The sequence below is a fragment of the Chiloscyllium punctatum genome, chromosome 40 (genome assembly GCF_047496795.1).
Source record: "Chiloscyllium punctatum isolate Juve2018m chromosome 40, sChiPun1.3, whole genome shotgun sequence".
In the NCBI taxonomy this organism is placed as follows: domain Eukaryota; kingdom Metazoa; phylum Chordata; class Chondrichthyes; order Orectolobiformes; family Hemiscylliidae; genus Chiloscyllium; species Chiloscyllium punctatum.
In genome coordinates this window covers 20,649,230-20,675,679 of record NC_092778.1, presented here as the reverse complement: position 1 = coordinate 20,675,679, position 26,450 = coordinate 20,649,230, and the positions used below count along the sequence as shown (strand labels likewise).

General features: G+C 39.7%; 1 protein-coding gene across 1 annotated transcript; it reads right to left on the bottom strand.

Annotated features, from left to right (window-relative positions):
• Window positions 1-2,207: 2,207 nt before the first annotated feature.
• On the bottom strand, window positions 2,208-25,369 carry LOC140464419 (UBA-like domain-containing protein 1). The gene is made up of 3 exons (XM_072559445.1): window positions 25,018-25,369; window positions 24,830-24,889; window positions 2,208-3,724 (listed from the first exon to the last, which is right to left on the bottom strand). The coding sequence occupies exons 1-3, from the start codon at window positions 25,135-25,137 to the stop codon at window positions 3,431-3,433; spliced, it is 474 nt and encodes a 157-aa protein (XP_072415546.1). The 5' UTR covers window positions 25,138-25,369; the 3' UTR covers window positions 2,208-3,430.
• Window positions 25,370-26,450: the final 1,081 nt, after the last annotated feature.

Sequence of the window (26,450 nt, the reverse complement as noted above, 5' to 3'; positions counted from 1 at the left end):
AAAAGGAAAATCAAATATCTCATATGAAATATGAACCTCAGATCATATGACAGTCAATTGAAACATTTAAAAACTAGGAGGAAGAGAAAATTCACCCTCTCAAGACTGCTCCACTGTTTAATACAATCATGGCTGATCTCAACTCAGCCTTAACTCCACTTTCCCGTCCATTTCCCATAACCCCTCAACCCATTACTAATTAAAAATCTCATCCTTAAATTTATTCACTGTCCTAGAATCCACCACACACTATGGTTGTAGACAACCTTTTTAGTAATTTATCTTCATCTCAGTTTTAAACATGCCATCCCTTATCCTAAAACTACGACATCTCGATCTAGACTGCCCCACAAGAGGAAACATCTTTCTACATAAACTTAGTCAATCCCCTTTAGCACCTTTGAGACCTCGATTAGATCTCCTTAGATTCTTCTAAACTGTAGCAAGTGTTGGCCTAAACTTACCAATTTCTTTTCATAAACAAACACCCTCACCTCTGATATCAATCTAGTAAATTTTGTATGAACGCCATTCAACACAACACAACTACATCTCTCAAGAGGACCAATACTCCAGGTGCAGTCTCACTAATGTCTCACATAACTACAGCAACGCTTCCCTACTTTTATAGTCTATTCCTTTAGCATCTTCATGCACATGGACACCTAGACCCCTCTGCACCAAGGCACTCAAATATCTCAAATTACATAAAAAATAGAAGTTGCTGGAAAAGCTCAGGAGATCTAGCAGCACCTGGGAAATCAGAGTTACGTTTTGGGTCAGACCTGAAAATTAACTGATTTTAATTCACAGATGCTCCCAGACCTGCTGAGCTTTTCCAACAAGTTTACTTTCGTTTCGGTTTTTATCTCTCCATTTAGATAAGTTGCCGTTCTATTCCTCCAACCAAAATGGATAACCTTACACTTATCCACATTACAACTCCATTCAAATTTCAGCCTATTTGCCTAACCTAGCCACTTGTAAATTTCTTATAGCAACTTACTTTTCCACTGCTTCAAATGTCATCTCTAAACTTGGTGACAGTACTTTCTATCCTTGCAAGCAAGTAATTAACTCAGATTGTAAATAGTTGGGGACCGGTGAACAGAACCCTGTAGCACCTCATTAGTTACATCTTGCTGAACAGAAAAAAGATCCATTTATCCAAAATCTCTGCTTTCTGTTGGTTGGTCATCCTATATCCAAGCTAGTAAAATTATCCCTAACTCCATGTGATCTTACCTTGGACATCTATGTTTTGTACAGCACCTTATAAATACCATCTGTAAGTCCAACATTTTATGTTTACAGGATTCCCCATTATCCACTTGCCTTGTTCCATCTTCAAAGAACGCTAGCAAATTCGACAATCACGGTTTACCTTTCATAAAGCTACGCTGACTTGAGTTATGCTTTAACTTTCCAAATGTTCTGTTATACTTCCTTAAGAATGGATTTCTAACTTTCCAATGACATGTTAAACTAGCTGGTCTACTTTCTGCCTCCTTCCTTTTGGGATAAGGGCATTATATTAGCATGTTTCTAATCCACTGGAACCTTTCCCGCATCCAAGGCATTTTGAAATATTATAACCAGTGGAACCACTATCTTTCTTGCCACTTCTTTCAAAATCATAGGATGTAGGCCATCAGGCCCTGGAGACTAGAATACTCTTGCTTAGTACTTTGTTCCTAGTGGTGATGATTATTTGCAAACTTGCATTTTAACATACTTCAATTTGACCTAATATAAACAAAAAAAAGAGAAATAATTCAGAATTCCATAGTGTGAAACTTGGTGCCCTCAAGTCTTTTCCAATAGGTGCGCGAATGGAAGCTAGTTGACACACCTGCTGAAGTAGTATCCCCTACAAATAATGGAGTAATTAATGACAGAATCAACATTCTTATGTCACCCAAAAATGCAATGCATAATAAGAATGAGAGTGTCTCAAGTATATGTCAGAAATAAATTGTTTAGCAAGTATATTATTTAATCAAAGTATTTTTGTACTATTTTTACAACTTCACACCACTTATATTAACCCATCACACAAATTTTCAGCTGCATGGTTATGTCACCCTATACCACTTTTTGCAGGTTGCTGAGCATCCTCTATTTAGCAGAACCAGCTTTGCTGAAGGGACAAAGGAAGCTTGCTGCTTAGAAATGAGTCTAACTAAACAACTGAATCTTCACATACACAATTTCAATTTATATTTTATTGTGCTTCAGAATTTTTTTTTAAACTGATGGCATACTTACCACCTGCTAAGGTTAAATATAAGATCAGTACAGGAAGAGTACCATTAGTACATACAATATTTAGCAACACAAAGATAAGTTAATTATTCATCAGGTACTCCACAAATATTGTGGAACAGTTACCACACCAAAAAAAAATCAATCTATTCAGAACAAGCAATCCTTAAGAAGCGTGAAATTTCCATTTAGAAGTAAAGGAAACAATTTGTGCAAAGATTTGTTTTGTCAACTTTGACCATAAACATTCCAGAATTAGGGACATGACAGCATAGGACAGTAATGAAAGAGGTGGTGATAAAATAATTCTAGAAATAAATTGGTACTCCCTGTCTGTGCATAAACGTAGTACAAAAAATTTATATAGTCCAAGTTTGACAAAAAAAGACAAACCTGTATCCATTGCAACGGTTGCTAAAGTGAATTTAAATTCTATCACACGGTTGTTAAGAGTAGCAAAACACATTTTTTTTGATTTTTTTTAAACTTGGTTTTTTTTCAAGGTTTATATTTTAATGTACAGTATCATGCAATGGCACTTTTTTTTATAAAACATTAAAACCTTACTGTAGTAGTCTGTCTGCAGCCAGTAGACTATTGACTGCTTTTCCTAGGTCTCCCCTCCCCCCAAAAAAAAATCTCATTCACAAACCAAATACAAAGATAAACAATGATTCGAAAACCTAATTTGCAATCCCTGTATTAAAGTTTTTTTTAAATTGTCCGTTGTTGCAACTCCGTACACTCCCACCCTGTAATTCATTAGACAACTGCCACAATTTTACTGCCAAAAAAAAAGTTATGGAGTAATCCTTAAAAACCATTAGTGATCTTCATGGTTGTCTCTGATATAGCAGCTAACCACTGATAGGTTCCTTTTGAAGGGTCAACGATCAAAAACAAGTTTCTCAAAAGTTAACAATTCCATTTTGAAGTCAAGTTGATGGTCTTGAAAGTCTTTTAAATTGTGTCACACACATGCAAACTCCAGAAACAAGGCTAGGTTTTGAAAATTGCTGGACCCATAATTCTTCTGCTACAAAGTTGAATCTTCACTATTGTATTCCTTCAGTTCAGATTAGCTGCAGCACAATACAACAGAAACTATTTCATATTGACCCATGCAAGATTTCTCCCATTTCATCTACAAGGCCATAACTAGGCCTCATCTTTCAGCCTCCATGGCAACATTAACCTTCTGTTCTGAGGTGGTTTGTTGGGACATTGCTGCTGGCCAGCCTGTATGTGGAGTTGGTGATGCTGGAGTCCACATGCCCTGCTGGTTTGGAGGAGACATGGGCCAACCTGAATTGAAGTTTACAGGAGGAGGAGGAGATGTTGCCATCGAGGCAATCGGGCTACTACTGTTGAAACTTTCTGAAGCTTTCAGCCTTGAGAACATCGTAAGTGCATCTGGAAAATTAGGAGGTGTTGCAGGTGTGTTAGCTGGAGTGCACATCTGTAAAAATAGAAAGACAAAGTCAACATACACATTAAATGATAATAACTTAACAGTATTGAATCAATGGTACAGCATCAAATCAAACTAGTCACTTTAATAGCATAATTGATTTGATCAAATCCAATTTTAAAAACATTTAAAATGAAATATTTATGGCTAGCAATTGCTTGGTTCAAGAATTCCTCCTAAAATAGGAAAAAGGAAAGCAAATAATAAAAAAAGTTCACGCCTACTGTTAGCATCTAATGTACATAACTTTTGAAAGCCAAACTGGACTTGCGCTATGTCAAAATATTTAACCAACAAGAGATAACAGGATAAAGACTAATCAGCTATAGCCACAACTATTTCCAAACAAAATATTATGGTCATGATAAATTAAAGTCGTTAAAATTGTTTGGATGAAATCTGAGAGATAGCTAGAACTTAAATCACTGATATCATGTGCATGACACCTTCAGAACAGAAAAAAAATTAGAACTTCCTCATTGGTTGACTACATCTATGCACAATGGTTCATTAACCTTCAGCAGTCAAGATACATGAACAGAGGTACCCAGGGTCAGCGCTAAAGTAGCTGGAGAGCTGCCTGAAAGAGTCATGGAAATGTACACCAGAAAGGCATGCACACCTTCAGAGGTAGGGTAAAAGAGACACCACAGTTTTATACAGTCACATAGCAAATTTTCTGTTGCTTCAAAACAAAAACAAAAACAGTAAAAGTAGCATGAACATTACTACGTTGGCTGAACAGCATGTCATACTGCCCAAGTGAAACAGTTGTAGCCAAAACTTCAAAAATCGTTGTTGCCATTCAAAGGTTAACCACGCGACCAACTCAAAAGAGGACTGTATTGTTTACACTAAAACATCAATTTTTTTGGGACACAGAACTGGCTCCAAGCTAGAAGACAGTGGTGGTGGAGGGATGCTTTTCGGACTGGAGGCCTGTGACCAGTAGTGTGCCACAACGATCGGTGTTGGATCCATTGCTTTTTGTCATTTACATAAATGATTTGAATGTGAATATAAAAGATATGGTTAGTCAATTTGCAGATGACACTAAAATTGGAGGTGCAGTGGATAGCAAAGATTACTGCAGAGTACAACAGGATCACAAATCAGATGGACAATTGCCTGAAGATGGTACTGCATTTTGGAAAGACAAATAGGGGAGCACATATGTACTTAAATGGTAAGGTCCTAGGGAGTGTTGTTGAACAAAGAGAGCTTGGAATGCAGGTTCATAGTTCCTTGGAAGTGGAGTCGCAGGTAGACAGGGTAGTGAAGGCAGTTTTTGGTATGCTTACCTTTATTGGTCAGTGCATCGAGTTCAGGAGTTGGGAGGGCATGTTGCAACTGTACAGGACATTGGTTAGGCTATTTATGGAATACGGTGTGCAATTCTGGTCTCCCTGCTATAAGATGGACATTGTAAATCTTTTCTGAACCCTTTTAAGTTTCACAATTATATTGCCGGGGTTGGAGGGTTAGAGCTAAAAGGAAGAGGCTGAATTGGCTGGGGTTATTTTCCCTGGATCACCTGAGGCTGAAGGGGTGACCTTATAGGGGTTTGTAAAGTCATGAGGGGCACAAAAAGGGTGGGAGAGTCCAAAACTAAAAGGACACATGTTTAAGGTGAGAAGGGACCTAAGATTTAAAGAGGGCCCCAAGGGACTATTTTTTCCACACAGAGGATGATGCATATATGGAACACGCTGCCAGAAGAATTGGTGGATACTATACTATCACAACAATTAGATTAGATTAGATTTCCTACAGTGTGGAAACAGGCCCTTTAGTCCAACCGGTCCACACTGACCCTCTGAAGAGTAACCCACCCAGACCCATTTCCCCTTGACTAATGCACCTAGTACTAGAACATAGAACATCGAACAGTACAGCACAGAACAGGCCCTTCAGTCCACGATGTTGTGCCGACCACTGATCCTCATGTATGCACCCTCAAATTTCTGTGACCATATGCATGTCCCGGAGTCTCTTAAATGTCCCCAATGACCCTGCCTCCACAACTGCTGCTGGCAACGCATTCCATGCTCTCACAACTCTCTGTGTAAAGAACCCGCCTCTGACATCCCCTCTATACTTTCCTCCAACCAGCTTAAAACTATGACCCCTCGTGTTAGTCATTTCTGCCCTGGGAAATAGTCTCTGGCTATCGACTCTATCTACGCCTCTCATTATCTTGTATACCTCAATTAGGTCCCCTCTCCTCCTCCTTTTCTCCAATGAAAAACTTCCGAGCTCAGTCATCCTCTCCTTATAAGATAAGCCCTCCAGTCCAGGCAGCATCCTCGTAAACCTCCTCTGAACCCTCTCCAAAGCATCCACATCTTTCCTATAATAGGGCGACCAGAACTGGACGCAGTATTCCAAGTGCGGTCTAACCAAAAGTTTTATAGAGCTGCAACAAGATCTCATGGCTCTTAAACTCAATCCCCCTGTTAATGAAAGCCAAAACACCATATGCTTTCTTAAAAATGCTGTCCACTTGGGTGGCCATTTTAAGGGATCTATGTACCTGCACCCCAAGATTCCTCTGCTTCCATACTGCCAAGAATCCTATCCTTAATCCTGTACTCAGCTTTCAAATTCGACCTTCCAAAATGCATCACCTCGCATTTATCCAGGTTGAACTCCATCTGCCACTTCTCAGCCCATCTCTGCATCCTGTCAATGTCCCGCTGCAGCCTACATCAGCCCTCTATACTGTCAACCACACCTCCAACCTTTGTGTCATCTGCAAACTTGCTGACCCATCCTTCAATCCCCTCATCCAAGTCATTAATAAAAATTACAAACAATAGAGGCCAGAGCCCTGTGGAACACCACTCACCACAGACTTCCAGGCAGAATATTTTCCTTCTACTACCACTCACTGTCTTCTGTTGGCCAGCCAATTCTGTGTCCAGACAGCTATGTTCCCCTGAATCCCATTCCTCCTGACCTTCTGAATGAGCCTACCATGGGGAACCTTATCAAATGCCTTGCTGAGGTCCATATACACTACATCCACAGCTCGACCCTCATCAACTTTTCTAGTCACATCCTCAAAAGAACTCGATAAGATTTGTGAGACCTGACCCTCACAAAGCCATCTTGACTGCATTTAATCAAGTCATGCTCTTCCAGATGGTCATAAATCCTATCCCTCAGAATCCTTTCTAACACCTTGCAGACGACAGACGTGAGACTTACTGGTCTGTAATTGCCGGGGATTTCCCTATTTCCTTTCTTGAAGGGAGGAATTACATTTGCCTCTCTCCAGTCCTCAGATATGACTCCAGTGGAGAGTGAGGATGAAAAGATCTTCGCAAGTGGCGAAGCAATTGCATTTCTCATTTCCCAAAGCAGCCGAGGACAAATCTGGTCCGGGCCTGGCGACTTGTCAATCTTAATGTTTGACAAAATCTTCAGCACATCAGCTTCCTCTATCTCTATCCATTTCAGCATGCATACCTGCTCTTCAAAGGTTTCATTCACTACAAAGTTCGTTTCTTTCGTAACGAAAGAAGCAAAAAGCTCATTTAGGGCTTCCCCTACCTCCTCAGACTCCACACACAAATTCCCTATGCTATCCCTGATCGGCCCTACTCTTTCTTTGACCATTCTCTTACTCCTCACATAAGTGTAAAATGCCTTGTGTTCTCCCTAATCCGTTCTGCCAAGCCTTTCTCGTGCCCCCTCCTGGCTCACCTCAGACCATTTTTAAGCTCCTTCCTCACCTCCTGTAATCCTGTAGAGCTGAGCGTGACTCTAGCTTCCTCCACCTTATGTAAGCTACCTTTTTCCTTTTGACAAGAAGCTCCACCGCTCTCGTCATCCAAGGTCCCTTTACCTTACCACTTCTTGCCAGTCTCAGAGGGACATATTTATTCATCACTTGCAACAACTGCTCCTTAAACAGTCTCCACATGTCTATAGTGCCTTTACTTTGGAACAATTGCTCCCAATCCATGCTTCCTAACTCATGTCTAATCACATCATAGTTTCCTCTTCCCCAATTAAATATCCTCCCATTTTGCCTAATCCTCTCCTTCTCCATAGCTATGTAGAATGTGAGGCAGTTGTGGTCACTATCACCAAAATGCTCTCCCACCACAAGATCTGATACCTGCCCTGGCTCGTTTCCGAGCACTAAGTCTAGAATGGCCTCTTCCCTCGTCGGCCTGTCAACGTACTGAGTTAGGAAACCCTCCTGAACACACCTTACAAAAACAGCTCCATTCAAATCTTCTGCTCGAAGGAGGTTCCAATCAATATTGGGAAAGTTAAAGTCACCCATTACAACAACCCTACTACGTCCACACTTTTCCAAAATCTGCCGACCTATGCTTTCTTCCATCTCCCTGCTGCTACTGGGGGGGCCTGTAGTAAACCCCTGAAGGGGACTCAAATGAGACTCAAATTTTCATAATTTTAAAAGTGCCAAAATTTGAATAGTTCCAGACCTAGTGAAAGGTTAACAGCACCTCTAGTGTATGCTTGGACACACAGCTTTTGTCTCTTCAACACAATCCTTCTATGGGCAATTTAGCATGGTCAATTCACCTGACCTGCACATCTTTGGACTGTGGAAGGCATCTGGATGGGTACATGAACAGGAAGGGTTTAGAGGGAATATGGGCCAAATGCCAGCAAATGGGACAAGATTAATTTAGGATCTCTGATTGGCATGGATGAATTTGACCTAAGGGTCTGTTTCCATACTGTACAGCTCTTTAACTCTATGACCGAGTGAGTTGGATTAAGTTACAATGATTTGGTAACAAAAGCACTACTTGCTCAACAATAAATAGAGACTTTAATATTATTAATCTCAGAAGGTGAGAATGATATGTCCAAGGGAACTCCAATGATCCACATAAGCTATTCACATATTCTGACAGGTTCTCAGAAATATATTAAAATCTATACTGGAAGCATTTGGGAAAGAGTAGTAGGAATGTATTAGAAATGTTTTGTTATGTGGCTACAAGACTTAATGGACAAATGAATTACGTGCACAATACAAACAAGGAAAGCCCAAGATGTTATCTGGAGCACATGTTAAATGTTTAGGGAATTGGTGAGAAAAGAAAGAAAGGAATAGCCTGTCAGAGTTCCTGATTCTGATCATTATCTAGACCCCCAATCGAAAATTGATCTAAAGTGCATTTTCGCTCCAATCAAGTAATCTCGCTACACTTTATACTGTGAAATGTTTTATAATACTAAACAAGCCATTTGGTTCAACTAGTTAATGTTGGCATTTATTCTACGCAAAAACAAACAATAGCCTCACTCCCACATCTTAAATCCTTTGACTACCTATCATTAAGCAGCAACATCAGTAGTAAGTATGTTCAAATGGTAACCTGGTACCAATAGAACTGTAATCCATATATCAGAAAAGGTGAGAAGTGGAAAGCATTTTCTAATTGCAATCAGAAAACTGGCGATGGCGTGTTGGTGGTGGAGGATACTGCTCTTTGCAAAAATTATTTGACTCGAACGCAGTACATTGTAAGCCTCAAAATTTGCTTGATGAAAGAAGTGTTAAGTGGTTACCCTGGTAATTCCATTCTTCGAGGAACTCTAGGAAATTTTGATCTGTGATAAACTATTTTGCAGCACGTACATATAAAATGATTGCATTTAGGATTTACCTTCATTAACAAGATAAAGATTGCTTGCAACAATTCACAGGACTAGCTAAAAGAAATATGAAAATAGACAATCAATCAATATTAAAGTAAACTGTACTGCTTTAGATGAATGTCAAACTATTGATTAACTCTTTAACAGTTCAATAATTTAATGCTCATTCGAATTAGAAGTGAAAATTGATGTTTGATGAAAGGTGCTAAGTTCATGATAAACCCAAGAGTTATAGTTATCAGACTTTCAAAGAAAGAAAACATATAGTGAATATTTCATCTTATAAATTTCAGTATTAATCTGCAAAACCATTCTGCTTTCGAAGTTCTCTTCTACTTTGCTTGTCATGGGATTTAGATGTACTACTGCAATATAAAATGGACGTATGTGGATTTGCCAAAACTTTTGCTTGCCAATTTAGTGAGCTGTGAAATAATTCAATAAGCCTAATGTTATGTTATATTGCCTCTGGGTACAGGTGATCCAAGGTGATTCTGGCTTTGCCCCAATCCCACCCAAAGTAATTCTGAGAATCATGGAAATTACTTCTGTGAACATATAACTTGTTTTAGTCTTTGAATAAACACAAATCGGTTTCTAACTACATTGTAAGGTAAATCACTTTGCATTTTAATTTGCATCTTAAAATGTATGGTTAATAACTATTAACATAGGAATGAAAAATACAGATATGCACTTCTGAATGCAAGAATGCAGTTAGATCTTCAGTGATCTGGACTTTGTACACAGTAAATTTATGTGACTGGTATGAAATGGGAATCTTTACCCAATTATCTAAACATAAGGAACAGCATTTACACACTTGGCTTGTTCAAAGCAAAATTGTCAGGTTGAAAATATTTGTGTTAAACAAGTCAACTTGCAATATACAATGTTTTGGCTAGGACAAGATAATTATTTGAAGCATCAGGATGTGTGTCTTAATAAGAATGATGAAACACTTAGATGCATAAATTTTCAATCCTAACAGATTCCTACCAGTTTTGTTATGTCTTGAAATTTCAAAATCACATTTACATGCAGCTCAAGTACAGTACAATATGTTCAGTGTAAAATTCACACCAGCCCAGTAGGACAAATATCACACACTAATCTTTCCTTGTTGCTGGGGCAACAACTGGAAAACTGGCTGCTATCTGGACATTGTACCTATATTTACTTTTTATAATAGAGTGCATTATTACAAGCCTGATTTTAGTTTGGTTAATGTACTGAAGAAGGTAACAGCATACCGAAACAGAATTTTTAAGCTTATGCTGCTATTGGCCATTCTGAAAATATTAATATTTTAATGTAAAACAACCCTTCTTTCCCTTTGCAAACATGAAAATATTCTCAAAATTAGATTTTATTATAGTTTTAAATACACTTGCTTTCCTACAAATTTCTACATGGATTCAAAATGGCCAATATTTCATTGAAATCTGCTCTACTACATCAGTTACCAAACCTTCCACATGTCAATAATTCAATATAGGCTGAATGGAAGGTATAAAAAAAGGAGGCACTGTAGCTATAATTATCAGTTTCACCTTATAACATTTATTTTTAAAAAAATCATGAATGGATTGGAAACCATCAAAAGAGTGACAGGGGAAAAAAGGTATAGAAGGGACAACTTTTTCATGCTGAGGGTGGTGCGTGTGTGGAATGAGCTGCCACAGGAAGTGGTGGAGGCTGGTACAATTACAACATTTAAAAGGCATCTGGATGGGGATATGAATAGGAAGGGTTTGGAGGGATATGGGCCAAGTGCTGACAAACGACAGTAGATTAGGTTAAGAGATCTTGTCGGCATGGACGAGTTGGAATGAAGAGTCTGTTTCCGTGCTGTACATCTATGACTGTATATGACTCTTTAGTGCAACTCAAGTGCCAAAGTGGAGTGTTTATGTAACTGCAACTAAATTCAAAATAGCACTGAAAATGACGGTGTCTGAGGAAATTTTTCATGTAAATTTTATGTCCTGTTATGGGACTCCACCCTAACCCAGTAAGATCATACCCAGATTGCCTCACTCTCTGAAATGGACCCAAATGTGAAAGGAGACAGGTAGAAACTTTAAGCATGTGGCAATAATTATTTTGCATTTGCTGACAGTGACAATTTAGCAATCAAATCAATTTAAATATTACAGGAAGTGAGGAATTTATGAATTCAAAACCTATTTACAAACACATCTGCTACAGATGGCCATGCAGCTCTGCAGAGGTGGACTGGAAGTGTCATTCATACCCAACTGCAATCATTGAATATAATCTAGCAGTTGCTGAAAGGTAACAAGGTGGAGTACTTCAATTAGCAAGAGAACTGGTGCAACTGGTTCTTTTTCCAGTCAATGACAGGGCAGCATTGAGGCGTGGAGAACTTTGCAATCCAGTAAACGAGAGTATAGTGACAACAGAAAGTAGTCAGTAATGTAAACACAGCTTTTTTAAAAAAAACATTGCTATACATTGCAAACCATTTGCAGGACTCCCTTGCAAATATTTTAATTTTCCCATGACACAAAGTCAACAAGAATGAATGAAGTGCACTGACGTTACTTTTAAAAATTGAGAATGGAAGTGAAATCCAAATAAAAAACATAATCAACAGAAGCAGTTACACCTCCCTTGCCCTAATCAAATGACACTTGTTGAGGCAAGGCACCATGGCTCATTTTAACATATCACATAAACATGAATGGTCAGAATTTGAGGGAAAGATACAAGTATAATGCAAGAGGTGCCATTTGTACATAGATTGTCCAGCAATGTTCATTAAGAAACAGATACCCCCTTCAATTGTAAATTACCTCAAACAGATGGAACATTTGTACTGCTCCAGTCAACCAGATGAAAATGGCATCTCCCTGTCAACCTCCCAGTGAGTTAATAAAATGCTGCATTAAATACATTGCAGGAAGTTAGGGTTTCTACTTAAGACCTCTTAAATTTATGTTTCCATGATGTGGCCTAACATCTCTGGTAGTCAAGTTATTTCTATCTGGTTCAGAGTTGAATTCCCAGATAGTTCTGATTATGATCTCAGCAGACTGCCAGAAAGATTTTCTCTAGTTGAAATCTTGAACACTGAAACCTTTGCTGAATTTTATCCTCCCTGATCTGAGTTTATGCAGACCACATTAGGTCCTCAATACTAAATTAATCCAGCATTTAGGATTAAACCAGAGTTTTTCATCTAGATGGTTCCATTGCTGATAAGAGTTGACTGATGACAGAAATGTTATTTTTATCTGAATTTAAGTAATTTAGGCTTTAGTTAAGTGATTGATCACTTTAAAATCTGTGCTCAATTTTGAAACAGTTTTGCTGATTTCAAATGCAAATTACTGCAGAAACCACAAGTCAAATAAGAATAAAAATGTTAGAAGTAACACCAAGCATTGGCTGAATGATCAAATTGAAACATTAAAACCAGTTTCTCTCCAAAAGATGCTGCATGACCAAAGAGGTTTTTCATCCATTTTGTTTTTATCTGTTAATTTTAATATTTTTTGATTTTATTTCAGATAAAAGGATGGAATTATTTTCAAACAAGCGTAGGATGCACTGGATGATTAATATGGCAATCTATGTGGATTTTCTGACAAGTGGTACCAATACTGCTGCCTAGATTCAATCTTGAGCTAGAGAGGGAAAAAAAGTGGGCACCGATCACTTCCATCCAGTTCCTGGTGCAAACTCATCTGTTAAATGTTTCCATATGTACTGTGTGCTCATATTATTTACTCCCAACTAAATCAGAGTGTGAACTTCATTATTCGTACTTATGAAAAAGGCCTTCATTCATACATTAGTGTGTTGCTTGCGCTCATTTGAACCTAGTCTTAAAAATGTAAGCTGCATGATCAAATTGCAATAAACAGTCACATGCTTTTTAGATGGAATTATTTTGGATGCAGTTTTCCTGGCGTTTAGAACAGAACAGAGTGAAAGTGTCTGTTATCAGGGACAATCAAACAAATTGTTGTTTACAGTATCAGAAAAACTTGTAGGTCATCAGTAAAACAGGCAAATAAAATCTCGAAATGCTAACAATCATTTCACCTGAAAATGAAGCTGCAGAAAAAGCTGCTCTCCAAGTAAAATGGGATTACTTTATGATTCGGTGCATTTAATTCGAGTTCTTCCTCTTGGTGGTAATGTAGGAGTTAGATTTCCTAATCTTGCTTTTCTTATGGAGAGTCCCCCAGTGGAAAGAGATGGAGGTGCCTACCTGCCAGACGTAAGAAGGAACTGCTTCACATGAAGCTAAGTTTTAATTCATTCTGTTGGACCACAAGGCAGTTCTGCAACTCATTCTGGGATCATTTGCAGTGATTTGCACAATTTTTTTCTTGTCAAAAGCAATAATTTTGACAAGGCAGGAAACTTGTATAGTTGTATACTTTGTTATGCTAAGGCAAACAGATCCATCCCCACTCAATATTAGGCTTCAGATTTTATTCCGACCTTGGATCAGACAAGCACTGATTCAGGAAATAAGAAGTGTTTGTTTTTAAGTTTACACAAATTGTGGTTGTTAGACTAGAATAGATGTTTCCCATCCCCACTACCTGAGAAGATGTCTTTTTGATTTGCAGTCCTTATGGTGTAGGTATACCCATGGTGGTATTATGGGAACTTCAGGATTTTTACCCAGCAAATTAACAGCAATATAGTTCAGAGTCAGGGCAGTATGGGACTTTGAATTATATCACCATTCCTTCAGTGTTATTGGGACAAAATCTCAGAACTCCCTAACAGCACAGTGACATCATACCAACTTCAGCTGTTCAAGGTGACAGTTCACAACTGTGAACAAACAAGTGATGTTTACATTACACAACAAATTAGTCAGAAGATATTGTGGAGCTTGAAGGAAAACTTGCAGGTGGTATTCATATACATCTGCTACTCTTGTTCTTTTGGAGGTAAAGGTTTGAAGGTACTGTGGAGAAAGTCTCAAGTTGTTGTAGCAAATCCTGTAGATGGTACTCACTGTATTGGTGATGAAGTGAGTGAATGTTGAAGATGGGGGACCAGTCAAGTGGGTTGTTGTGTCTTGTATATTATCCAGCTTCTTGAGTATTGTTGAAGTTGCATTCATCCAGGCAAATGGAGTGTGTTCCACCACACTGGCTTTTGAGAGTCAGGTGGTGAAGTCAATTGCCACAGAAGCCTAGCTTCTAACCTATTATGTAACCAAATGTATTTATATGGGTAGTCCAGTTCAGTTTCTAGTTAAGATGTCAATTGTAAAGGATTCAGTGATGGTAACATTGGTTGGAAACAGAAAATGGTTAGACTATTTGTTAAGGATGGTCATTGTCTGGTACTCATGAGCCAGAAGTTTCACTTGCCACCTATCCACCCAAACTTAAACACTGTCGTGGTCCTGGAAAGCGAAGGCTGAGGTACATGAGGAGTCATGATGGCAGTGAACATTGTAATTATCAGTGATCACCACCAATTTTGACCTTACCAAATAAAAAAATTTGAAAAAGCAGCTGGAAGATGGTTCAGCCCAGAACATTACTTTGAGGAAGTTCTGCAATAAATGCGCTGGAGCTGAGTAGTCAACTTAAAAATCACAACCATTTTCCTTTATGGAGGAGGTTATCATTAATGAGAAACTGAACAGACCAGCCACATAAACACTGCGGCTACAAGAGCAGTTCAGAAGCTAGGAATTCTAGAACAAATAACTCACCTCATGACATGGAACTATATCAGCATTCCTACACTGTCCCTGGGTAAAAATTCAGGAACTACTTTCCTAACAGCATTGCGAGTGTACCTACTTAGCAGGGATTAGCGAGTTTTGAGAAGATTTGTAGCTCAGGTTGAGGTTCTGGATGCAAGTTTGATTACTGAACTGGAAGTTTAGTTTTCAGACGATTTGTCATCTAAATAGTTATCATCAGCAAATCTCCAGTGAAGCACTGGTGTTATGAGTCGCTTTCCATTATGTGTTTAAGTTTCCTTCATTTGGTGACGTCACTTCCTGCTCTTTTCCCCCCACAGAAGGTGGTAAATGGGGTCCATGTCTATATGTATGTTGACAGAGTTGCGATTGGAATGCCATACTTCTAGGAATTCTCTGTGTGGCTCTGTTTAGCTTGACCTAGGATGGGGGTGTTGTTCCAGTTGAAGTGGTATTCTTTCTCACCTGTATTAAGGATACTAGTGAGTGTGAGTCATGTTCTTTTTTGTGGCTAGTTGTGAAGGACACCACTTCAACTGGGACAACATGCCCACCCTAGGACAAGCCAAGTAGAGACATGCATGAGAATTCCAAGAAGCATGGTATTCCAACCTGAACACTATCAATTACCACATCGACCTGGACCTCATTTACCACTCTCAGAAAAACAGGAAATTACATCACCAACCCAAGGAAAGCTAAACACAAACAGAAAGTGGGTCACAACACCAGTGCTTCACCAGAGGCTCATTGATGATGTTACCGAGTATGGTGACAAAGTGTGTGAAAACAAACCTTCCAGCTCAGCGAGCTAACCTACATCCATAGTAGGGATTGGCACAGTTAAAGATAGCAACTTTGTGTCGACAATTAAGGATGGTTAACACACTCGGGCTTTGCTAGCAATACTCTAATTTAAAAATGTTTTTGAGAAGCCAAGCCTTGCTAACAGGTATTAACTTTAGCATGTAATCACGTACTCAAGCAGACTAAGGACAAAAAATCTTGAACAATAACTCATTCCATTCGGTGCTTGGTGTTGAACCCAGATAAACAAAGTAGCCTTTTGTAGATTGGGTTCAAAATTAATCCAACTGGGTTTGAAACATCTATTCCTTGAGAGCTCTGCAGCAAAAGGCTCTACAGTCACTATGTGCTTCACGATGGACTGAAGTACAAGCAGAGCTAGTGAATTCCTCCATGCTACATCAATACTTGCAGGGTTTTAGTCTTTTCTGTAAATAAGTGCTCAGATAAGTATCCTTATAGATCAAGGCACAATGTAGATGAAATTCCAAAATGCTGTACCCAAGGAAAGATGTAACTTGATCCTCCAAGAAGTTTTATTCTTCCCATTTTTGCTGTGTTTCACCTGATCCTTCTTCCTGACAATTACTACCTAAATTCCCAGTATAACTATGTTTGTTTTATACTATATCAGTGAACAGTGTAGGCTGTGCAAAGATGTTAGCTTCTTCGGCAGCAGTACAAGCTAGTATACATTTTGTGCACATCTTTTGAAAAGCAAGAATAGGTTACAGTGCTAGTTGTGCAACTTCCATTTAAGTGCTGTCTCCCCAGAAATCAACGTGGACTATATAGTGCCGGCCTTGGGGGCAAGACATGAGCGAACAAGAGAGAACATCTAAACTGGAAGAGGGGCTGACCTCAATGCAAAGAGAAGCAATTAGTCAGGGTAAAACGGAATCATAGATGAACAGGAGAAATGGTAACAACTATGGAGATCTCAAAATGAAGAGATGTGTCAGGTATAAATTAGGTGGATTTCACTAATCTTTAACAAGGCCAGATAACATTTGACTAATCTGAATTGATTTTTTTGACAAACTAACAGGGAAGAATGACCAAGAGCATGTAATGATGTTGTCTGTATAAGATTTTAAGAAAGTATATGACAAAGAAATGCATAAAAGGTTGGTTAGCAAGATGGAGGTTCATGGATTAGGAGGATCAGTATTTTTATTTGGATAAAGTTGGTTCAACGACAGAAAGCAGTGAGTTGTGGTAGATGGTTGTTGTTTTGGACTGGGTGGCAGACAGTGGTGTTCTGCAAGGTACTGTACTATGACCACTGCAATGTTTGCTATACATAAACAGCTTGGATCTTGGAATATAGAAAAAAAATTGCAAAAATTGCCAATAATGCCAAATGTGGATGAGTAAACAGTAAAGGCTCAAATCGTATAAAGACTTAGACAGGCCAGCAGGCTAGACAGACAAGTGACAGATGAAATGCAATACAGCGAATTTTGCATTTTGGCAGAAGGGATAGGGTAAAGCAACAGACATAATCCAGAACTGAAAGAGTGGACACAGGGTATGTGTTCAATCTATGAAGACAGCAGAACAGGTTGTCAGAGTGGTTAGTAAAACATGCAGAATCTGGGTTTAATAAATCAAGGCACTGAGCACAAAAAAAAAAGAGGAAAATTATTCTGAATTTATATTGTATGAAGCTCCTGTGAGGTTCCAATTAGTTTTCGGTCCAGTTTTGGTTACTGCACCTTTAGGAAAGATGTGAAAATCTTTGAAAAAGCACAGAGAATATGCAACTGAATTGTTCTATGGATACAGATGGCTTTAGTCACGAGGTTAAGTTGGAAAGGCTGGGGTTGTTCTCCTTGCAGCAAGACAGATTGAGAGGAGATTTGTTCGAAGTGTATCAGATTATGACAGGCTTGGATAAGATAGACAGGGAAAAGTCTCATCCTATTTGCTGAGAGTAGCACAACTAGGGGGGCACAACAGTAATGTTTTGGTCAATAGGTACAGGAGAAATATGAGGAAACCTTCTAAAACAAAATGCAGCAAGTGATAAACCTACTCATTACAGCATGGTGAAAGCAGAAAAAAATTGACTTCAAAAGGAATCTGGAATACACTTGAAGGAAATAAATTGTGGGGAAGTGGTAAAGGGGGTGGTGATCGACTAGACTACTCTGAGCAGCTGGCACAGACTTCATAGGTTTAATGGCCTCCTTCTCTGCTGGGAAGGACCCTGTGACAAAGGATTATATGAACCATCTTGGATAAGTTTTCCAAGTTCACCTTGTCCTATTCTTGGTGTCCTATGTGCTCATACTTTCAGTAATGGTAGCATTTCAGGTACATACACTTTATTTTACAGGCTTTTTGGTGATACACAGTATAGATAGGAATACAGTTATTACAAGTTGTGCTCTGCTTAAGCTACAAGGCCATCCTGCAGCAAAGTGCTGTAAGCTGCCTTGAATGGGAACTTGTGGAATGCAGAGATTTTCAGGATGCTTTATGCAAGGTCACGTGGATATTCTTATCATATCTGAATTGCTGTGCCCTCTAAGCAAAATCTGTATTCTCAATTAAGGACCTCCGCACTAAGGAAGCAGCACAAATGGGGACTACCACCTGGTTCAGCTCACCTCTGCATAGTCAAACAGTGCAATATTTTTCATTGCAATCTACAAATTCTCAAGCATATTTGACTGCTTATGATATCTTCAAAATAATTCATTTCATGTGAATCACTGAGCCTGTTACAATGCTATGTAAATGAAAGTTATTTCTGTCAAATTTCTTTCAGTGTCACCTTCACTAACCTATCCATAAAATGGGGACTTTTGAATATAGAATAGAGATAACATTCAGCCATGAAAATGCCACCTCTGTTTAACTCCAAATATCCCACTTGTCCAAATACTGATCCCCAAATAACTGGTGTAATAAACATGAGGAAATTTTATGAATACATAATCAGGTCTGATCCAGAAAAATTGTGGGTTTAAGTGTTTGCAAAGATTGTTGCACTGATTTCTGACTTGGCCTGAAAACTGTGTGCACGGTCTAAGCATTTCTCCTCCCTTGCATGCTCTGATTATTTATGATATAAACATGGCTGTGGGCTTTTAGGTCCATTCTCTCCTTAGTACAAAACAAAGAAAGTAGGTACATCAAAACCTCTGAAACAGCTTCCCAAAGATACATTCATTGAGCCATTACTCAAGATTGTTTTCAACAATGTTGTAACATACTAAATTTCATACTGTTGCCACAAGTGTTTTAAAGGAGTAAAAGAATGTTCAATACTACAGACCTTTCCTTTTAATTGAAGATGTGAAATTACAGGGATAACTCAAAATTTGCCTGATATGCTCTTATATTTCCAGTCTTCTACTGCTCTGAAAGTTACTCACGATGTGTTCCCTCATGCGCTGACTCGTTTCTGTCCTAGATACTTCTGTTTTTAGGTACAAGCCTTTCTTGCTCCCTTCATCTTCCTCAATACATGCTACACCTACCCCCACTAATATTGAGTACAATTTTGTCCCCTATTTTATCTTTTAGCTCCAATGTGGAAAACTAATAAACGACAAAATACATAACTTAAAAATCAACATTAAAATTACAAAAGGCATCACCTCTACAATGAGGGATACCACAAGAATCTTTGAAAATCCAGAAAAGGTATAACATAATTAAAACATGCCTGGACCGATAAAACAAAACAATTGTAAATTAAGAAAGATAAATCACTGAACATAGTTGACTTGAGCCTCCAGTTATACGTTCTTACATCATTCAGTACTTCATTCTTTGGAATTCACCCAGTATGTTTCCTCTATAAAAGGGTTTAATGCTGCTGCTTGCTTAAAATGTCTGCCATCATACACCAGCAGGACAAAGTTTAAACACAAGGCCTACGACATTACAACCCCAAAAATATCTTCATAAAACAAGGAGAATGTGCAATATTGCAATTGTTCTGCTATCCAACATTACACATCCACCATGTACCAATATAATTTGAACAAGAACTTCAGTCATTTTTAGATAATATTAAACATGTCAACAGACCAAGTCTTAGCTGCTATAAAAAGACAACTATTCCTCTCACACCATTACAGGTTAATGAATTAGTTTCCAAAACTGTACAAAGAATTGTTAAAACGTATCAACTTTTGACTCATAATGCCAGTTTAACTCATACATAACAAATATCCCATCTCAGTCAAACAATTTATTTTTAACAATTGTCCTCTACTTCCTGACTTGGCCCACCATCCTCCCAAACAGGGAAACATAATAACACTGCAAATGGTATACAGCTCTTATTTAAAGGTTGCCAAAATTATTAATCATTCATACTCAATTGTTTATCTTACATGATTGATCCAGAATAAGCCTTTGCTGCAGTCATATTTTTCCATTGATCTAAAGCAAAATGTAATTATTGACTCCAAAAAACTGATTTTGTATAAGATGTGCACATACAAATATATTTTATTGAATACTAAATAATAACTCTTAATTGAAGACTTTCACTTTATTTAGTTTATTCTGCAAGTAACTAAAACATATGACTTGAAGAATCCAAACTTCATAATAAATCAGAATTATCTGATTTCAGCCAGAACAGTAATAGGAGCAGTACAGTCAATCCAAGTGGCCTGGGATAAGAAAAAACAATCTGTGCACATTGTGCGAGGATAGAATATGGCTTAACTCTTGCCCTTCCAATAGTCAAGTAGACATTCACATGCAAAACCAATTAATTTCCAGAAAGAAAGATTGTCCAATGCTTTGATTCTTTGCTGGTATATAATTCAATGCCTTCAGACCAGCAATAGGAGAAAATTGGTAATGAAAAATCAGAAAAATAGCTTATTATGCTTCCTTAGTAAAAATAAATAAGCCTCTTCATATAATACATAAGTCATTCAAGTTAACTGCAGGCTCCCAAATACTCCAATAATCTAAGCAGCATACCAGCAACTTCAGCTCAATATTTTGTTTTCTGGTCCAGTGATACACTCAAATTATACTTATAAAAGGTAGCTCTCAGAAAGGGAGCATGTACCTGTACTACTCAAAACATAAAAGCACAAAAGGATGTGCAACAGGCAAAGGTGAATTTCAAATTAAAAATAAAGTTCTCAAGAATTTAAAACACACTGGAGTCTCACTAAGACCCAGTAGTCAACTGAACAATTAAACCTTGTTAAAAAGTTAATACTTATTGATCTGTTTGGTTCAAAACAGGAGGGCAAAGTTATAATTTGAAGTGGAAACATAATTCATCTTCAATTATTTCCCTTGGATGTTAGGTTTTAAATTAAATAAAAGGGAGCTAAAATCAAAAATGAAATTAGAGACAAGCATATTTTGATTATGGAATATCATTTATCACATCACATTAAAAAAGCTGGTTTAATTTAAAATAAAAAGGATAAATCATTCCATTCCAAAACTCCCATTCCAAATTCACCTTCAAAATTTTAAAACAAAAAGAACACAAACATATATCCAAAAATTATCAGCAGAAACTAAACCCAAACATCTGGCATTTTGTAAATATAGAGAGTTCTTTGTCTTTAGAAAATGTCTCCATAAGAGTTATTTGTTTATAGTAACAGTTTCTACTTTAACGCACACCCCATCTTTTTCCACAATTTTGATTATATATTTTTATGTCAATGAAAAGCAGCTGACGCCAATATAACATTAAGCATATGTTTTGCTTTGTTCACAGCAAAAAAATTTTGAATGGTGATCACATCAATTCTTTCATTTTGTCAGCCTTGCATCCACTAACGTCTGATTTCCAACAATCTCAGCCTGGCCTGGCAGACGAGACTAGGTTGCTTGAGGTTTGGCTATATCTGATGCAATTGAAATGGCAGGTCACATCTGGTTCTTGAATAACTACGGATATCACTTCCAGATCTAAGGCCTCTATTCATAGAAATCAGAGTTTTCCATACCAGAGACTCAAGGAGGACAAAATTCAAAATATTTCTTTGAAAATTATAAGTGCTGGACAATCTCCCAATCACAGGAAGCTTTTAATTTGGCCTACCTCCTTAAAGCTTTTGCTTAACAACCACCATACATTTCAAATGTGTATTTTACTAGGAGGCAAAGTACAATGGCATTGATATTAATTTTTTGACTGTTTGTACATAAAAAAAAATTGAAGCTAACAACACCACAAATTTTTAAATGGACAATTAAGATTCACACACTCTAAAGAATATTAAAGAAATTGCGAGTTTTAAAATTATTTCTTTAAATTTTTTTTTAAAAGATCAAAATGTGGAATCAACAACCACTTATTCTAACATGGATGTTCTTGAGGCAAACTTTAACAGCTATACAACGAATGTTTCATAGAGAATCCATTTTAATTCAACTTCCTGACAAGTGGGAAATGCCTGTGTTTACATGGAGGGCTGTTTTTGAGAGAATTGTCATATGGGGGATGGGTGGAAAAACTGCTGTATCACAACACAAACACATGGATCAGGGCACAGTAAATGGTGTGGCCCAACACCCACCAATTCCTTAAAAAAAACTCAGGCAAAGCCATGTTGTTATTCTTATTTTCTCTAGACACAATAGCTTTCTGCATAATCACTTATTGTCTTTTGAAAGCTGGAAGTAGTGATTCAATGGAAATGAGGCCCCATACATAACCCACTTGCCTATCTGTAGACAGTGCAAGGAATAAAATGAATGAGATCACTTCATTAAGATTTCCTAACACACTAATATATTTTAGAAGAAAAGACATGAAATGATCAAACATTTTACTAGAACTGTTCAGACTACGTTTGGAAATCCACTAGTAAGTGAGAGTAAATAAGTTGGAAATAAAGCAAACAGTACTATGGCTCACAGTTTTGTTCAGAATTTACTGATTTCATTCAGAAGCTTAAACAACATTGCTGTGAGAAAAGATTTACAAGGATGTTGCCAGGGCTGGAGGGTTTGAGTTATAGGCTGAATAGACTGGACTTTTTTTTAAAAAGGAGCGTTGGAGGCTGAAGGATAACCTTAACAGTTTTTATAAAATCATGGGAGACATGATTTGGAGATGCCAGTGTTGGACTAGGGTGGACAAAGTTAAAAATCAAACAACACCAGGTTATAGTCCAACAGGTTTATTTAGAAGCACTAACTTTCTGAGCGCTGCTCCCTCATCAGGGGCTTGTGGAGACATGGATAGGGTAAATAGCCATGGTCTTTTTCTTAGGGTGGAGGAGGAGTCCAAAACTAGAGGGTATAAGTTTAAGGTGAGAGGTGAAAGATTTAAAAAGGACCATTGGGGTAACGTTTTCACAAAGAGGGTGGTGTGTAGAACGAGCTGCCAGAGGAAGTGGTGGAGATGGGTACAATTACAACATTTAAAAGACATAAGTGTATGAATAGGAAGGGTTTAAGAGGGATATGGACCAAATGCTGGCAAATAGGACTGTGTCAGATTAGGATGACTATGACAGCGAATATTCATTTTTAAATAGTTAGCCAATGATAAGATGTACCACCCACACTTAAAAAAAACTGCCTCAATACATTCCACAGTCAACAGACTAGTTATCTCTTTCAACCTAAAATGTACCTAAAAACAACGCTTAAAAAAAACTTAACTGCCATGCAGATTACCAACACAATGTTAAGCCACACTGATAAGGATTCTGCCACATGCTTGTGTACAAGCAATTGTTTTTAGGTTAAACTAATTCAGATCAAACATGGCTTCCTCATAATCTCCGACCTTCTGAACACAATCTGCATCTCTACAAATCCAGCCTCTATATTATTCGCTTCATTTGTAAATATACTGGCAGAAAAATGTGGCAATGTGTACTTTGTCACACAAAAACTTTCCGAAAATCCACATTATCTATCGGCACATGGGCACAATATGCATTTTAAAACAGATACAATAGATTATCAACTGACATCTAATACGTTAGGAACAGCATGAGGCCAAACACAGCAACAGCCAGATATACCACACGGCTCCTTTCAAAGAAAAACCCAGGAAAGGGCGGCGTTGACCACACATGAAGTGGGTGCTGCAACAACGAAAAATGTTCGTCGTCATCGCAGAGTTGACAAAAAGATCGCGAACAGACAAAATTAAAAAAAAGGGGGTGCACACAACAGCGGCACATTTTCAAAGAGATAAAAAAAAAGAAAACATACGCTGCTGATCTTCAATACGAGGGTGAACGTGGCGAGCGGAAACCATAACATTACGATCAAAACATAGACGGTGACAAACTCTGCCAACGAACATATTCGGGGGGGGGGGGGTAAGAGAAACATTTAGGTTCATCCAGGTGGGGAGGGTGTGCATTTTGATGTGGGGGGGGAAGAAAAGAGAACGAGTGTGCATTTTGATAATGGGGGGGGAAAAAAAGTCTGCTTTTTGGTAGTGAGGAGGGGAAAAAAAAGTGTGCCTTTTTGTAGTGAGGAGGGGAAAAAGTGTGCATTTTGGTAGTGAGGAGGGGAAAGAGTCTGCTTTTGGTGGGGGGGGGAAAGAGTGTGCCTTTTAATAACGAGGTGGAGGGGGCTAAAGGAAGAAACATGCTTAACAAGGGAAGTATTTTGGGGGGGGGGGGGGGGGAGTTTCTTTTTCCTCTAAATACTCCCTTCTCTCGGGGGGATATCCAATTGAGGTAGAGAAGTGCTGCCAGGATGACTGAAGGATCCGTCTCTCTGTGTCGGACATGATGAGCCGGCTCTCTCTCTCTCTCACACTCACTCACACACTCTGTTTATTTTCCCTCTGGCTGCCCGATCCCAACATGGCGGCGCCGGCCGGCCCCCGGGAGGACAAGAGGGTGGAAAGAAAGGAGGGTTTAACAAAACAAAACACCCCGAAAACATCACGTCGCCACCCCCCCACCCCCGAGTTCTCCCTCCCCCATTTTCCCGCTTACCATCTGATGGTGATGATTGTACGGGACGTTGGCTTCCTGGAAGAAGGCGCTGAGGGCCGTCTACATGTGGAGGAGAGGGGGGGGGGGAGAAAAGAGAGAGAGAGACGGAGACAGGGTCAGAACGGGCGGTTCAAACCATCACCTCCCCCATCGCCAGGACCCCCCCCCCCCATTACCCACCGTCTTACCTCGAACTGCCAGTGCGCCGCCTGTAAGAGCTGCTTGGCCTGGTCGGCCGCACAGCCTGCGGTCAACACGAACTGATTGATCATCACTTGGTGCTTCAGCTCGTCCATATTAACGGACATCCCGCCCGCCCGCGCGCACACACACACACACTGCTCCTCAAAGGGCTCTCTCCTGGGCTCGAGACCGAGTGAGTAAATGTCTGTGTCTGTCTGTGTGTGTGGAGGGGGGGTGGCTGTCGGGCCGTGGCCTATCGCACTGTTATTGTTGTTGTTTTGGTGCTCCCTGGGCCCGGCGCTCACGGGCACCCACACACCATGGACTCCCAAACACCAATACAAATATTTACCAAGGCGCTCCGACAGCCCAGCCCCGCCCCTCGTCCTCTGATTGACAGCTTCCCTCCGCCCCGCCTCCCCATTGGCGCTTCCCCCCGGCCCGCCGCCTGATTGGTTGGGCCTCCACCGCGGCCCCGCCCTCCGAGCGGTGATTGACCGTCCTCGTTGCTCTTGACGTCAGCCGGAGCGGCAGGGGCTGCCCAAGCTGCGCCGCCGGATTGGTTCACGCTCCCCCGCCCCTTCCAGATTGACAGCTACCCCCCCCGCCCCGCACCCTTACGTCAGCCCGGCCCGACCTCACGGGTCGATGCTCGCTCTTCTCCCAACACCCCGCCCCCGTCCGTTTGGTTATCGGTCCCGCCCACCTCCTTGACGGACGGCGGCTGCAGCCTATCGTCGGATCCCCGTGACGTCACCGCCCCGCCCACTCGCTCCCCCCTTAACGGTCTGCGTGCCCGTTGCCGGTGGGGGGGAGGGGCAGGCAATCTGTCTGTTTCAAATCAAAAACAAGGCATTCTCCCAGCCCTCCCTCCAGACCATAAATCAGCCTCGTTATTAACATGGGAACGTGATTTTCTTTACTCCGCCCCATCCCCTTTGGCTGGCTGTTCACACACAAAAGAAAACTTTATTCTAAAACAAAACTCCCCCCTCCCCCAAGAGAGCGCACACGCTCGAAGGTGCCGGCCCGGTTTCCCCGTGAATCGGACTGTGACGGAGATGACCGCCCGGGAGTAGCGACAGGATGAACCGAATGATAAATGAGCGGTATTGGAGGGGGGGGGGATGGGCTCCCGGCATTCCGCGGGCCTCTTGCCGCAGGTCCAGCCCGCCCTGCGATGACGCGTTTGATTGACAGAAAGGTGAGGCCAGTCAGGCGCCAAGTTGTGATGGTATCGGACCATATAAGGCAGCTTTCGACTGGAGAAGGTAAACACCGAGGCTGCACCAATGAGAGTGCGCGGCGTCTTTGTAGCAAAGACGGTCGGAGCCACGTGAGTGTGGTGTTTGTTAATGGACAGACTGAGTACACGCCAGGGAAGGGAGTGGTAACTAACTGGCATGCACTGATGCAATTGAATATTTGATAATGAGGA

Coding starts and splice junctions, on each gene's coding strand:
- LOC140464419 (XM_072559445.1), bottom strand. CDS start 25,137: ATGTCCGTTAATATGGACGAGCTGAAGCACCAAGTGATGATCAATCAG. Junction 24,890..25,017: donor CGGCGCACTGGCAGTTCGAG/GTAAGACGGTGG, acceptor CTCCACATGTAG/ACGGCCCTCAGCGCCTTCTT. Junction 3,725..24,829: donor ACAATCATCACCATCAGATG/GTAAGCGGGAAA, acceptor CTATTTTTACAG/ATGTGCACTCCAGCTAACAC.